This window comes from Penicillium citrinum, assembly GCF_028827155.1.
Source record: "Penicillium citrinum strain IBT 23319 chromosome Unknown utg000001l:1.0-4955037.0:1.0-4956770.0, whole genome shotgun sequence".
In the NCBI taxonomy this organism is placed as follows: domain Eukaryota; kingdom Fungi; phylum Ascomycota; class Eurotiomycetes; order Eurotiales; family Aspergillaceae; genus Penicillium; species Penicillium citrinum.
Window position 1 is genome coordinate 3,082,302 of NW_026622686.1, and position 15,262 is coordinate 3,097,563.

Here is a 15,262-nt window from a genome sequence, read left to right on the forward strand (position 1 = left end):
AGAGCGTCGAAACAAAGAGACAAGGGATTGGCGAGGCGGTAGCAAGTTGACTGTCCTACACAAAGTATTGCAACAGAAAGTACTGCGACCGGGGAGGTCAATCTGTCTGACAAACGCCCAGATACTGCCGCCCACACGTACCCAATAGACGCAGCGGAGCGTAGAGATAGAGAGGGCGGTGCAGCAGAATTTGTGATGACGCCCAGGGGATGCTGATCGTTAATAGTAACGAGTGAATGGATAAGAAGGAGGTCGGAAAGGAGGAGGGGTTAAAAGGAGAAATAGGGGAGGTAAGGGAGTGCGAGTGAGGATGGGCTTGGGATGGGATGAGATGGGGTTGATAGCGCGATAAGTCGTGTTTGCCTGTTTTGCTTCCCGTGGCGATGATTTTCTTAGTCATTCTTCCTCGGCAACTTTCTTTCTTCCTTTTCCATACCGACTCCACCGGTCGAATTACATTTCAATTTAGAATTCCGTGGACTTCTTGTGCTTTCTAAGCAACCCTGAATGGAACCTGGATGTTCTTGAGTTTATGGCGCCTGCCGTATCGGCCTCGTCCTTTGCCTTGCCACTGCCTCGCTGGCTGCAGCCAACAAGCCCTCGAGTTTCCCAATATGATCGTCGCAAACGCAGGAGACAGAAGGATCCATGGAGTGATGTGGAGGATGAAAATGAAGAAACGACAGATGCCACATCGTTGAGGGATGATTCAGTCTCTGTCGGCCCAACCCCCATCTTGACACCGAATGAAACGCATCAATATCGAATCGCGGGTCTGTCTTTTGACCAAGAGATTCCACAAGGGAGTTTTCCTCATATGGCAACACCGAAGAAAGATGAGGCCAAAAAGAGCAGACTATCGCATCAACTTTCCCATGGGCTAGCCAATCTGTCGACCCCTATATACCCACCTCAGTCTCCCGCATATACCGGTAGCCTTCGACTCCAACATTTAGCAGCCTTGACTACTGTCTTACACCGATGTCTGCTTCAGGGAGATTTCACTAGGGCTGGGAGAGCATGGGGAATTATTATGCGAGAGCATTTTAGAGGTAGGCCGGTAGATCCACGCCTTGAACATCGGTGGGGGATCGGAGCTGAAATATTGCTACGGCGCGATCAACAAGGAGCGTCCAGAGATCCCAGTACGGGAGATAGAGTACCGCTTCCATTTACCCACAAGGGGTTTGCAGATGCAAAGGAGTACTATGAGAGGTTGATACTGAACCATCCATATCTAAAAACTCATCCTCATTCCATTTCCGCCTTGCATTACTATCCTGCCATGTTTGGCCTATGGGTCTACGTTGCACAAGAAGAAAGCCAGTTTGAAAGGGACAGAATTGAAGATGAAGAATCTTCTGAAATCTCCGATGAAGATTCAACAGACGGTTACGGAGAACCTCGTGTATCAGACCGGAAGGCAGCACTCATTGCAAAAGTCCGGTCACAAGAATTAGAACAAGCGCAACAGATAGCAACGCGTATTGACCAACTTCTCGCTTCGCCTCCATATTCAGATTCTCCAGAGATGCTGGAGCTTCGAGGTATGGTCTCGCTCTGGATTGGCGATTTGCTTGCCCTCTCGCTCGTCAAGCCCCCGCCCGAATTTCTGGACGACTATGGTTATGATGCCATGGCTACAGATGACGTGGATGAACCTTTGGAAGTCAGGCGTGAGCAAACTCTTGCCATGGAGCAACGAAAGGTTGAGTTGCACAAAGCACAGGAATTTCTGGGGAAGGCTCGGAAGCGCAGACAGGGTGTCTCATACAATATGGAACGTCTCCATATTGAAAGTTCCCCAGCCCCGAACTCTCCCTCGCCTGCATTACCTTAAGAATAATCTGTGATATCGGCCACAATCAACATTGAGTAATGATCTATGTGTGGAGATTCTTCAATATCTTTCCGGAAAACCGTCCCCAGGCTGGCTGGCCGCTTACTTCTTGAGTTATGGAGCTTGAATGGTTATTTAACACACTGTTTGTCTAGTCTGACCAGCTTCAATCAAATCCGAGATCTGTGATCATGGATTATGACTTTATTTTCCAAGTACTGCATCCTGCTGCGTCCCATCTTCGATATCAGTAGAGTCATCAACACGGCCCGTATCACCAGTTCGAGATATAAGATATTTCACGATATGTGCAAGTGTAATCAAACAGATCGAGTTTGCAAGGACGAATGAGTATCCTTTCGTAAAGCGCGGGCCCTCGACGGTCTTGAAAACTAGCAATGGTGTCCAAGCTGTGGTTGACTGTGCAATCATGTTGACAATAACAAGAGTCACGCCGCGCTGGACAGGTGAGGCTCGCAACTGGCTATTGATCCAACCATAGAGTACGCTCGACATTGCGACAGCTGAATACGTCGTCATGAAGGCAAACCACAGCGCTGATTCTGGGACATTCCAAATGACAAGGATAATAAGACCGATGATATTCCAGGTGTGCGCGACTGTGATCGCCCAGGCAGGTCCCCATAGAAGGTCTGAGGAGAAACAGACAAACAGAATGTAAAATATTCCAAGGGCTGGAGAGATGGCAGCAAGTTCATTCAACCGACTGGTCGAGAACCTATCCAGGCTTTTCAACCACAACTGGTAGCCACCAGTTGTAGTATTGACGCTTCCATTCCAGAAGAAAATGTTGAGCCACAGCAGGGCCCAAAATTTCCAATTACGACCAACATTCAGAAGGGCTCGCCAGGATACAGTCTCTTCTTGGGTACCATGCGATGCTTTTTCGAGACGTGATTTGGCCAGTTGTAGGTCTTTCTCCTTGAGTATCAGTCGATTTGGTTTGTCTGGTGTCCCAGGGAGAAGGAAATATCCTAGGATTGCGACGGGGATAGTGATCACAGCACAGATAATGTACATCCATCTCCAACCAGCCAAACCATTGACACCGTCAAGTCGAGCTGATGTTCCTGCTTGGATAAGACTTGCTGTGAGTGTACCCAGCGTCAACCCAACATAGAAACATCCTCCTCGGCGTGCGATCTCGTCGCTACGATACCATGAGCCTGTATCTAGTTAATATATTGGGTTTCAATAAGGTAGCATATTACCTACCAAAAATGAAATGCATTCCCGGGTAATATGGCGCCTGGTAGACGAGGTTAGCTGTTGCACCCCAGGTAGGAGTTAGAGGGCATGCCACACATACCTCAAACCAACCAACTAAGAAGCGATAAGCCGCAAGCTCGGCAAATGAGTTTGAGCGATACTGCAATAAAGTAAAGATACCCCATGCCAGGTCCATAAATGGAATTATCCAGTGCATCGGTAGCCTCGTGAACAAAAATGTGAAAGGCAGCTGTCCAACCACAGCGCCCACGGTGTACAACGTCTGCAGTTGAACCAGTTCATTTCCATTAAATCCCAGATCTTCTTTGAGCCCCGATACGTATGCATTATCTGTAGATAGAGTCAGTACTAGAAATCCCGGTTTTTGTATAGTAAGGGCTCGTCTCGTACTAATATTGGATTGATCAATATACTTGGTCCAGTAAGCTAGAACAGCATACGGGACAATCAAGAGGTCCAATTTCAAGATAAGTCGTCTCTCTTCTTTCGTGTCATGGTCTGCAAACCATTGCAAGTAATACCATTTTCGACGATGCTGAGGTCCGGCCATTTTCAGTAAGCCACGACTTCTCCAAAATGCATCGGACAATTTCCATCAAGAGGACGGAAATTATGGGGAATGTGTTATCAATTTATTATTGAATTCATTCTCTTCGGAGAAAAGGTTAAAAGCCCATTCTTGGAAGTCGTATGCAAGATGCAACGGGGATGAGCAATTGCGTGACAGGGGCTAGGGAGAATATTGGCATAGTCCGGACATTTTATGGCTGGCCACATAGATTGTAATATGACATATTCCTCCGACATAGATTTGCAATTATCTTCAGGGCTTGTGCCCTAGAGCTCCATTTTACTCAGGGGAGGCCTCGACTTGTTTTGTTCGGGGTGGCAGTATTTGGAGATACAAACATGTCACAAAGTGGAGTTAAGACGTGCTGACAACCAGCATTTGGCAACTGGCGTGAAGATCTCCCAGGTATTTAGAGATATCGCCAGAGAGATTCTAACTGAGAAGGAAGGCGAGAGATTGGACACTGGTCATCTCATGAGATGCCATCTCATGTATGGATTATCTGGAAGACTTTGCCGCTACGTCAGTTCATTGCCTGGGTACATTGCCCTACCTCCATTTGCAGTTGCTACCTTATGGGAAATCTTCGGACGCAGAGGCCCCGGAACGTACTGGTTTCTGGTATTCTTATGGATTATTTGAGATATTTGCAATATAAGTGAGATGCTCTAAGTGTACATATGCAGGTGTCCATCGCCGCTAGACCTTGCCGAAGTAATATACAGGTCTAAAATATATGATATAATACAGGAGACAAAGAGGCCCTAGTTGAGATCAATCATGCTTTGTTCTCGACCTCACGTTTGATTTCAACATCAGGCTTTGCCTCGGCTTCAGTTTTGGTCTCGGTCATAGACTCCGTCTTGGCTTCGGCTTCACCTTCCGTTCCGGCTTCAGCTTCAGACTTCGGAGAAGTCTTCTCTGACCTCTCTGTCTTATTCCGCGGTTTTTTTTGACCAGATTTCGATGGCTGATCCCTAATCTCCGAATGCTTCTCTTGGAAAGCATTTCGCTGTGCCATTGTAGGGAAGACAAGCTTTGAACGGAATTCCTTGATAGTGCTCTTGTCGGAATAAGTCTTAAGCAATTTCGACTCCTCCGCCAAGATCTTGCGCTCGGCCTTGGGAACGAATTGCGTATATTCAGACTTCAATGTTTCATCGATCAAGGTGCGGATCCTAGCCAGAATCTTGACGCACTCGTCACCGTTGAGAGTTCCGCTTCCACCTTTCAGTGAATTCCATCGCCCTCTAGGAGCGGGTTTCCCGTGGGTCATGGCCTCATGAAGCTGGTTCACATGAGGACGCAGAGTGGAAATAGCAAGAAGGTTCAACTTGGCCTGCAATTCCTTGCCCAACGCTTGAAGTGTCTTTTTTTGGGGCTTGACATCAAGACCACGCATATATAAGAGAGACTGTGGATCTTCGCTCAAAGCCTGGATGAAACGCAGATACCCCTCAAGTACCCGCGGGTCAGGAAGTACCATAGCTTTGTGCATGAGGTCGAACAGTTCTGTCATGAACGTGAGGACCCCTTTATTGCGGCGGTCGCGACGGCAAGCTGCAAAAGCCACATGGAAGAATTTGCCATCGGCATAGCCTGCAGGTAGTAATTGTTCGCGGATGGTTTGAACAGCAATCTTGCTGGAGCGAGTTTGTCGAAGAAGACGAATGTACTCCATGGAGGAAACCTGGTCAGGTTCGATGCGGAGCGTATCCGACTCCTTGGTCAAAAGGTTCCAATAACTCGGACCATGTCCAGATCCTTGGGTCATATTGAAGCAAGCGGTCAGGATCATGGTCAAATCCTTGTTGTCAGGCTTGAGAGGCGGCGATGACTGTTGAGCTTCCGTGGTGATGGGATCAAAGAGAGTCTCGAAATCGTCTTCCTCTTCCATTTCTTCCTCCTCCATCGATTCTTCGGTTTCGATTTCATTATTCTCAGCGTCAGGTTGTATGGGTCTGTTATTCTCGTCGACGAATGGAACATCTTCTTCCGCCAAAGCTGGTTTCAAGGATGCGTCCATTGCCGCTACCTGCCGCTGCGACCGATAATCGGTCTTCAGTTTGAAAGCAGCTCGCCGGCGAGCGATAGTGGTGTTTACTGTAGGCTTTTTGGCAAGAATAGGAACCCCCATAGTTTGGTTGTAAAGGGCCAGAACGTCGTAAAAGTCAGTGTCGTGGACACCATCGAGAAGCAGATAAGCCATGGCATTGACAAGCTGATTATTCAAGGCCAATTCATCATGCTTCCATTGATAAACCACATCGGCCCATATTCTCTTGCCTTCAAGGACCATTTTCTCTTGGCGGGCAATGATTTGGTCAACCTGGCTTGGGTCCAATTTCTGGATATCATTACGAGCAGAATGCTGGAGCGCAGCAAGAATAATGCTGTATGTTCTTTGATCTGGCTTCTCAGGCCCCTCGTCTGGCATTTCTGCAGCAATCCGCCACAAAGTGTCCATATCACCATGACGTTGGCACACACCGAGCATTGCATTCGCATGAATGACGTTGGGTTTTACTTTGGACTGTTTGGAAAAGATCGATCGATATACAGATTCCGCCTTCTTGACCATGGCGCGAGATTGTGGTTGCATCCCGAAGCCCTGAAGCATAATTGTATACGTTTTCGCATTTGGCATCCGGCCTCGCTTTTTCATCTGATATGAAACGAAGATCGAGTCAGAGGATATTACTCTTGAAGTTCAAATACCCATCTTACTGGAGGATGTTTCGAAGGGCTGGTGACAATAGATTTGGGGCTCCACTCACATCATTATAGAACTTGAAAGCAACTTCTGGATAGCCCTTCTCCATAGCGTATCGCATGAGGTGATTCCATGCCAGTTCGCACCTCACTTGTCTCCGCTGCGCCTCTCGGGTCAGAGCCGCAGCCTGTGCTACATCGTTTGAACGTAGAAGACGTCCCACTCGGTCTCCAAGATCTTTAGGATCAGATAGCCATTGCAACTCTAACGCGATAGACTTGCTTGAGAAACCAGATCCGTGGGTCGTCGCACCGGACGCGATATCCATCAGAGTCTGTTCTTCTAGCTTGGGGTTGGGTTTTTCCCCTTTCGCTGAGACTTTTGGCACTTGCTCGCTGGCATTTTTATCATCATGGAGTAACTGGGCTGGCTCAGAACGGGACAAATTCTCATGTTCAATCTCGTCGGTATTCTCGGAGGGGACGGGATCGTTTGTCGTGGGGGACTGTGTAGAGAATGGCCGCTGGACTTTCGAGGAGTGTTCTCCTTTAATGAGGTACCGAGAGCTAGCATGAAGAGTCTGTAGACGAATTACTCGATTGCGCAGAGCTCTGCTCAAGACCGAGATCGGGAGATGACCTGCCATCACCAAATTGATGTCTGACTTCAGAAATTAGTCAGGCTTAAGCAACAGAGAATACTGTTTATCGGGAAAGCATACACACTTTTGAAAGGGCTGTCTTTGGGTGGTGATAGTGGCCAGATTGAACTGGCTCTGATCTGTTATGTCGCGACTGCGGAAGTCCGCAATAATTTCTCGGAGGTCAGTCTCCAGCTAGTCCCGATGAGGCTAGTCTTCTACCCTCAGAACCCAGGCACATACACTCAGTCACATGATCTCCCAGAAATGGCCCGCTAAGCACATGGCACGGCAGCACTAACCCTAAACAAGTTTAACTTGGAAGGCAAGCGCTGCGGGCCGCTAGACCCTACATGCTAACCAGTAACTACTGTAACTGACTATTGTCGGTTTTACAGTACTAGTTCCCGGGTCTCAACTGCGGTACGCCATGATCTGCATTGGCCCGATTCTGGGGGAAGTGCTACTGCACAACACATGTAGTGCCGGCATGACGCCTACTTCTAGAAGTATGCATGACTTGTTCAATGACCAGATTGTTCTGGCTTGGCAAATGTTCAGGATGCGGATTAGTGGATAACGCCACCGGGCCAGCACGATATTTTATAACAATGATGCATCAATTAGACTTTACTCCAATCTAATAATTCAATCATAACATGAGGTCTCATGGTCATATGAAGGGTTCGAGAATTTTCAACTAAGTCTCATCCTTATGAATGATCTGATAGCTGCTTGGACAACTAGACACAGATTCAGCAATCTCTAGTACAAATTTGCATCGATACACTTGTACTACTAGATATAAATGAGCCTGAAGACTGAATCTCTAAGCACAATAATGCTTGTTAGTATTAGGTATGGGCAAGAACCACTAAATCTGACATGGCCAAAGCGATTCAGAGGCGATGCTTTCAAGTTGTGGCAAAGTCGATGATGAAGAGAAACCACTGGATCGTCGAACTCTAATTAGAAAAAAAAAACCCCCCCCTTATGTCCCAATGAAAAATAGCATGTACTTCTACTTGCAATTCGTATAAAGACATATCATCTGCACCCTGTGCAGCTCTGGCATTTCAACTAATATCAATACTCACCCGTTTGCTCACTCCAACTCTCATCAGCCAAACTGATTGACCAAAGCAAATAACCTACTCAAATCTACGCATCTTACACCTATACATAAGATCTGCAGGGGAGTTTCGCCCCACGTGGAAGTAGCTACACTAACCCTAATTGAGGAGACGCCATGATCTCATTCAGGACTGCGCCACGGAGGTGGTGCGTGTCTTGTACCTGTACACCCATCCGCTTACATTCAATCACATCCGTAACTAGCCCCGTCACAAAAACTACTGTCGGACAAATCCCGTATCACAAATAGCCCCCATTACTGCGCCACTCAGCAGGAAAATCTGTAGCTGTATTTGAGAATATAATTGGCGTTTCTTGCTATTATGGCCAAATTCTTTCAGGGTTTAGCACAGCAAGTCAATATAGATCAGCTTCTGTTCCCAAATCCTCTTATATTGTCATCTACCATCCTAGACTCAACACCAGGAGAGAAGTCCGCAATAACCTTGGAATATACCCTATCCTCTTCCGCACAGATGTCTAGGACCCTAAAGCCACTGAAGCCAAATCCACGCATAACGCAGAAAACTTATAAAGACCTTGAACAAAAATCCACTAATCCCACCTAAGAACACATTCTTCGTATCACAACTAGCCCTCCTCGATAAAATCCACTAGTCACAACCTCGTATCACTCGTCAATTTCAATCAGCCACCGTCCGATCCCACTAGTTCACGGGCCAAGAAATCGAACCAGTGGAGCACCGGCGTCTTTTTTAGTTTGGGTCTTGTTTCCCCTTCACCCGGCTCTTGGAACGGGCTGGACGCCAGGGTAACCTTATTCTTGAAAAAGAAATAAATTACGACGGCGTAGTATGGACATACTAGTTCGTGGTGGGTTGGTGGTTTTTCCGGGGTGTTGACTTTCTTTTGCATTTCTCGTCTTTTCTTCAATCTCTTGTCTGGTAACTAGGTTTTAATCAGTTGCTTGGATTTTTTTTCGATATCTATTGGAAGTAAACAATGAGAAAAGTCACTCTTCACCCTTCCTTTGCAACCTGAATCAGAATCACCGCGGGTATGACCTGAGTCTCGCTGACAAGTATACACAAGCCATAAAGTACAGGAATACATGTAGAGCCTAGCACAATACCATAGCATACGAATAGAAGAGAAGAGATTGTAAGAATGGAGAGAAAGTGACCAGCAAAAAAATTGCCTGCCAATAGAATACCAGCAAACTTCCATACAAAGACATGGGCAAACACGCAAATCGGACATGATTAAAAAACGAAGACCCCCCCAGAAAGATATGAAAAAGAAGAGACCCGTCTTAAGAGAAAATGCCACGGTGAAAAAAAAAGTGAAAAACGATTTGAGAAAAAATGCAACCAACAATGAACAAGTACAAAATATTGATGCATAACAGATCCCGCCAACAAACCACCTTCCTGCAGTCACCACCCAAGGCAAACGAACAAGCAGAAGTTTGAGCAAGACACCCTCCACGAATTCCGAATCAACGGAGCAAAAGTAGAATGTAGAGAGAGACTTTCTTCCGCAAAGCTGTATGCACAGGAACTCTCTAAAAAAAAGAGATTATTTTTTCGCAGGTAAACAAAGCCAGAAAGACACTCTTTTGACTGGACAAATTAAAGCCGAAAGAGGTTGGTATCATCGAGGAAAGAAGACTTGAGGGGGAAAGGGTAAGGATGGGGATCAGAGGTTCCGAGACGACATAAGTCAGGCAATGGGATATCGTGATTAAAAGACCAAACAAAAGAAGCAAAACAATGGAGAGATGCAGTCTGCGTTCCACGGCGTAGGAGGCGAATTATTGAATTATTGCGGGTAGCCGGTCGATTGAGTCTCTGGAGTATCATGGCGGGTGGCCAAATAATCAGCCAACCAGTCCTGGTGATGAGAGTAGGCGTGGATAAAAGTGGACCGAAGCAGAAGGGGGTGTATGTAAAATCCAAAGATCCAAAGGTAGGAGGGGTCGGGGTCGCAGTTCTCAAAGAGAAACAAAGATGGCGTGATATGCTGTGGTACACTGATGTTTTTTTCTTTTCATTTTGCAATTTACTCACGTTGCTGGTAGACGGGACCGCTCTGGTACGGGGAGTGAGGATAGTTGGGAGGGTACCCCATTTGCCCGTTGCTCTGATAGACCATTCCACCACCAGGGGCACCATACTGACTAGGCACCTGGCTGTCTGCAGGCTGGTATCCAATAGAGGAGGAAGCTGAGGACGGACACCACCGCCGTAAGCCGAGGGCTGTCCCTGAGAAGGATCGGGAGGGCCAGAGGCATCGACTTGGCTAGCCTGAGCCTGAGCAGCGACACGCTCACGGTCCTCAGCGGCCTTGCGCTGAGCCTCCTCCTCCTTCTTCCGGGCCTTCCATTCCTTGCGAATCTCCTTGAATTCTAGAAAGAGTAAAGTCAGTATGTGAGGGGCGACTAGAGACGAAATAAAAGAAATGAGGCAGGTAGCAGCAAGGGCGCTATGGAAGAGTTATAGCGTGGCAGAAAGGGATAAGAGGCGAGCTTAAGCAAGCTTAAACCTCCACGCCGTCTCCCACGCTACTGCGGCCCCGCGAGATCTAGTGTAACTCGCTAGCGTGCAGGTACCGGCGCTAACCCAATCCAGCGATTTGCGACAACTTCGAGTATATCGTAACCAAGTATACCGCTATGGAAAGAGAGCCACCCCAGAAAGTAAAATATGAATGCAGAACCGCTACGTAAGACTCACCTTCCGGAGTGCGCTTCGCACCATGAGACTGCATTGTCACATGAGCGTTCAAGTGGTTGAGAGTACCGTATGCCTTCTCACAGCCATTCCACCCACACTTGTACATGCGCTCAATTTCTTCATATCGACGACGGGGACGCTTGTGCTGTTGTGCGCCAGGAATTGGTACAAATGAGTAAACCTAAACAGAAGAATCAAAAATACTTTTGTCAGCCAACGGTCGGGGTGAAAAAGTAGAGCCAAGCAGATCTCAATCGGAATACAAGAGAGAAATGCGCTGTTTCTGACGATCCCTGGGAGGGCGACCCGATACGATTTGCGATCGGGTCGAGCCCAGAGGCGCCCAAGACAACGGTAGTTACAGAAGCCTTCGGAAATACGCCGGAATCATCAAAAACATACCTGACCAGGGCGCGGCCCTGAGGTCGCAACAGGAGAGGCGGAACCAACCGTTGTAGCGGGAGAGGCATAGGGGCCTGGCATATGATGGCCCTGACCGTAATGAGGTGGCCAGTCCGGGCGCGAGTACATCTGGTGTGGTGGGGGCGGGTGGCTCTGGTATTGGGCCATCTCGTGTCCCTGAGGTTGGTAAGGGGAGTAGGCAGGAGGGTAGGTCGGGCTATTGGCCGGGAGCGAGGGATCTAGAGGAACGGCGCCGTCAGATTTCAGGTTCGGGGGACTGCGCGGGACGGTAGGCATGGACATGAACGGACTTGTTGCTTGAGCCATACCGGGCGCACCACCAGGCTGAGAGTTCGGAGCGTAAGATTGAGGGCGGGGAAGATAATCTTGATAAGCGGGCGAGCGGGCTGGGGGGGGGGGATTGAGGCCGTAATCCGGCTGTGGTGTATTGGAGGACGAAATATTGGCGGGTCGAACCTCGGGCTGCGGCGTGTACTGGGGAGTGGAGCGCACTTCAGGTTGTGGAGTGTGAGTGTAATGAGCACTAGCAGCAGCCGAAGTCTGGTCTGCGGGATGTTGTTCAGAAGGTGTTTCGACAGGCGATGCTGTTGGGTGGTGCGAACCTGACTGTGCGTACTCGGAGGTGGGCCGGTTGTCCATATAAAACGATGGAAAAGGAAAAGAAGAGAAGTTTGATCGCGCGCACCAAACAGCTCCCTTAAATTAATTGGCGCGTTCAAAGCTAGAGACGCGTCGAGTTCACGGGTTAGATTTGCGAGAGGGTAGAGGTAGATTATGTGTTAAGTGGATGGTAGATGGAGGTGGTAGATGGAGAAAGGCGGGAAGAAGGCAACTCGGGGAAATTGACAAGTCCGAGTCGGGGAGCGGAGGGGGGGGTTGAGTTGTGCACGTTGCAAGCAAGGAGAACCAAAGACTGAAGATTTGGCCACGTTGGGGATCGAGGGGAGACGGGGGGTATTGTAGTAGAAAAGATACTTACAAGAATGTCAAGACAATGGAAAAAGCCCGCAGATCCCAGTTGTGTGGAGATTGTGTAAAAAAGAAGCTGGTGGTGGTGGTGAAGGGGATCGACGCGTAGTTAGCCAGGCGCGTTCAGTGAAGCCCCGATGCTTAAATCTTAGTTCGGTTTCTTTTTTTTATGTATACAGTATATGTATATTTCCTTCGAGGATGCCTTGCAGGATGGGCGGTACGCACGAGGCACTGGGAGAAGGGGAAGAAAAGAAGAGTCAAGGGAAAACCTTGGACGATATCTCGATTCTTCCTCGTGAAAGAAAAATAGAATTGAAGAGAAGGGGGGGAAGAAAAAGGAACTTTAGACCTAAAAGGCCGTTCGGCAGCGCTGAGGACGTCCTCGTGGGATCCGAGGATGCGGTGGACCCCGGTGGAGTGGCGTAATTTTGGAGGCAATACACGATAAAACCGAGAGGATCGAGGGGGATGGCCAGAATGATATCAGTAATATCGATATTCAACTGGACTCTGAAGTTTGTACATTATACATAGTACAGCAATGGAATATTTTAATCTACCATTACTACTTCTCTATAACTAGTGTAGGACCACACTATACTAGTAGAACAGTATATACTAACTCATACTCCGTCCGTAACTAAAGTAGATCATACTGTACTCATATCTCTCAGCCTTTATCATGCCCTCCTCTTACCACATCGGGAGGAAGTCGAAAAGTGGAATTAATCGAATCAAATCATTCAATTCATTCAAATGAATCTTAATTCTCTACGGGCCCATTCCCTTTTCCACACAATCCTCCGACTGGGTTGGCCCCCTTTCCCCTCACACACCGGCTAAGTGTTCCATTTCCCGCGTGATGGGAAATTTTCTTTTTTCTTTTTTATTATTATTTTTTTTTCTTGCTGCGGAGCCCAGGGGAAAAGACAGGAAGGGGGGGGGGGGGTGAATAAAAAAAGTGGCGAAAATTATTACAGTATTAATGTAAATTATGGTTTTCTTTCTTGGGTTTTTTTTATTGATTTATTTATTATTATTATTATTATTTTCCTTTTCCTCCTTTTTTCTTCATTTGATTTGGGTGAGATCCCGTTCAATCTCGGTCTTTTTGAAGTAAGAACAAAGTAGATGTACACTTTCTTAGTGATGTCTTAGTGATCTTAGTGATATTGGATTTAGCCTCCCATCAGACTAGTCTACCCGCAATCCGGGCGCGTCTCACGACGGTGAACCTAGCGTCTGCTCCGTGGGTACCAACCAAGATCGCGCTGTGACCGGCGACGATGCGGGAGTCAGGGGGAGTAGGACTATGTACAGTACAGTAAGAGCAGTCCATACAGTACAGCATAACAGTATGTAAGAGGGGGAGAACCGGCGCTAAAGCCAGATGGGAGCCAAGAGGCAGCTAGGAAATGGCGTGCCCGAGGAACCTCAACGGGGTGGGAGAAAAAGTGGTGGAAACGATGCCTAATGGAGGATAGCAGGCAGCGGGCCCGGTGCAACTAAAGGAGAACAAGGCATAGCGCAAGCCGGGGGAAATCCAAGCGACCTCGGGAGGACCAGGGCTAGCGTGGACGGTGGATCCCCCAGTTAGGTTTGAGTGTTTGGTCCCAAAACAGGTTAGTGTTATAAGTGGGGCTTTTAGGGCCAAAATGACCCTCACAGCAGTGTGAGAGCCGAGGCGGTTGAACCCGGCTTCCTCATGAGTACATATCCCTTTTCATTCTTTTCATTGTGGATGTTGATTCAATGTATTACAGATTAGATACGTGGATATGTGCATACATTTACTATGCAGCATAATATGGGTATGTATGTCATGTTGAATGGGTGAGAATTGTACATGTCTTGATGATCTAGTCCGTCTCGCATTGATGATTGATTGAGCGCTACTTCCTATGGAACTCCATCGCCGTCCGTACCGTACTTGTAGTACTCCGTACTGTACGATAATACCCAGGAACGCGCCGGTGGAGCCAAACAAAACCCCACCCAGCGTGATCGGAGGCTATCTGGACTCATGACACCTCTTACGATTCTTGTATACTACGGTCAAGAATTGGATGTGGGAATTGAGTATACAATACGGACTACACCCGGAATTGCTTCAGTAATCGACTACAGTATGAAGAAATGGAATTACTGATTAGAGACCGGCGGAATATTCCGCAAAATGAAGAAAGCAACCTCCCTCCTTTCTTACCCCGTACCGAGTCAACGATGAAAAAGAAAAGCAAAAGAAAATATAATAATATAATCATAATCATAATCGTAATGCAAGGAATAGGGGGGGGGGGGATAGTCCCCACCCTGGTGATTCGCCCGTACTCGTTCGTTGCTGGCCGATACTTTCTGATAGAAGAGGGCTACCGTGGTTCCCGGCTTCCCCCTCAATGCTTTACCTAAGGGCATTGGCTTTTTTTTTCCCACCCCGCCTATCATACGACTGCAAGTAATTATAGAATCCGACTCCATCGTAAGCATCGCAAAGGGGAAAAGGGGGGGAGGGAACAAAGCAAGAAACTGGGAATGCCCGTTTTATCGTCAATTGGTCCTTACCCCCCCCCCCCGTTGACTAGTAACCTACTGCCCCATTTCTGTTTTATTTCTTACTGTAACTCCAGATTCTGGTGGTTGCTATTATCAGTTGTATTTAATTCTTTATGGAGAGCTTGTCTTTCTCTCCTTCCTGGTCCAGCAGCGGAGCATCGGCGGCTCTCCGGGCAATTTGACTTTTTTTTCCCACTATTCACAGGGCAGCCTCGTGAAAATTAAAGAAAAAGTGGATCCAAACCTGCTTCAACACACTTTGTTATTTTTATTTTATTTTTCGGTTGGTCCTGTTTTCTCTTCAGATAGGAAGGAAACGGGCTGCAGAACAATGCAAGGCTCCCATCTTGGAAAGGAAAATGACTTTTTTTTTAAAAAAAAAAGGTCCATAAAAACAAGAATGAAAATACTACTGTACATAGTAAGTAGGTAAAAGAAAATAAAAATAGGGAAGCGTGGCCACTGTCTC

The 15,262-nt window shown here is 47.5% G+C and overlaps 4 protein-coding genes across 4 annotated transcripts; 1 reads left to right on the forward strand and 3 right to left on the reverse strand.

Annotated features, from left to right (window-relative positions):
• Window positions 1–532: 532 nt before the first annotated feature.
• N7469_001165 (uncharacterized protein) lies at window positions 533–1,840 on the forward strand (the record flags this gene model as incomplete). Its single annotated transcript, XM_056640085.1, has 1 exon — window positions 533–1,840. One exon carries the CDS (start codon window positions 533–535, stop codon window positions 1,838–1,840), a length of 1,308 nt encoding a protein of 435 aa, XP_056505842.1.
• A 204-nt stretch (window positions 1,841–2,044) lies between these two features.
• On the reverse strand, window positions 2,045–3,641 carry N7469_001166 (putative MFS transporter Seo1; the record flags this gene model as incomplete). The annotated part of the gene is made up of 4 exons (XM_056640086.1): window positions 2,045–3,027; window positions 3,077–3,110; window positions 3,171–3,421; window positions 3,482–3,641. 4 exons carry the CDS (start codon window positions 3,639–3,641, stop codon window positions 2,045–2,047), a joined length of 1,428 nt encoding a protein of 475 aa, XP_056505843.1.
• Window positions 3,642–4,440: 799 nt separating this feature from the next.
• On the reverse strand, window positions 4,441–7,021 carry N7469_001167 (pentatricopeptide repeat-containing protein; the record flags this gene model as incomplete). The annotated part of the gene is made up of 2 exons (XM_056640087.1): window positions 4,441–6,327; window positions 6,440–7,021. 2 exons carry the CDS (start codon window positions 7,019–7,021, stop codon window positions 4,441–4,443), a joined length of 2,469 nt encoding a protein of 822 aa, XP_056505844.1.
• A 3,150-nt stretch (window positions 7,022–10,171) lies between these two features.
• Window positions 10,172–11,907, reverse strand: N7469_001168 (putative C2H2 transcription factor (Con7); the record flags this gene model as incomplete). The annotated part of the gene is made up of 4 exons (XM_056640088.1): window positions 10,172–10,297; window positions 10,348–10,517; window positions 10,846–11,026; window positions 11,248–11,907. The coding sequence occupies 4 exons, from the start codon at window positions 11,905–11,907 to the stop codon at window positions 10,172–10,174; spliced, it is 1,137 nt and encodes a 378-aa protein (XP_056505845.1).
• Window positions 11,908–15,262: the final 3,355 nt, after the last annotated feature.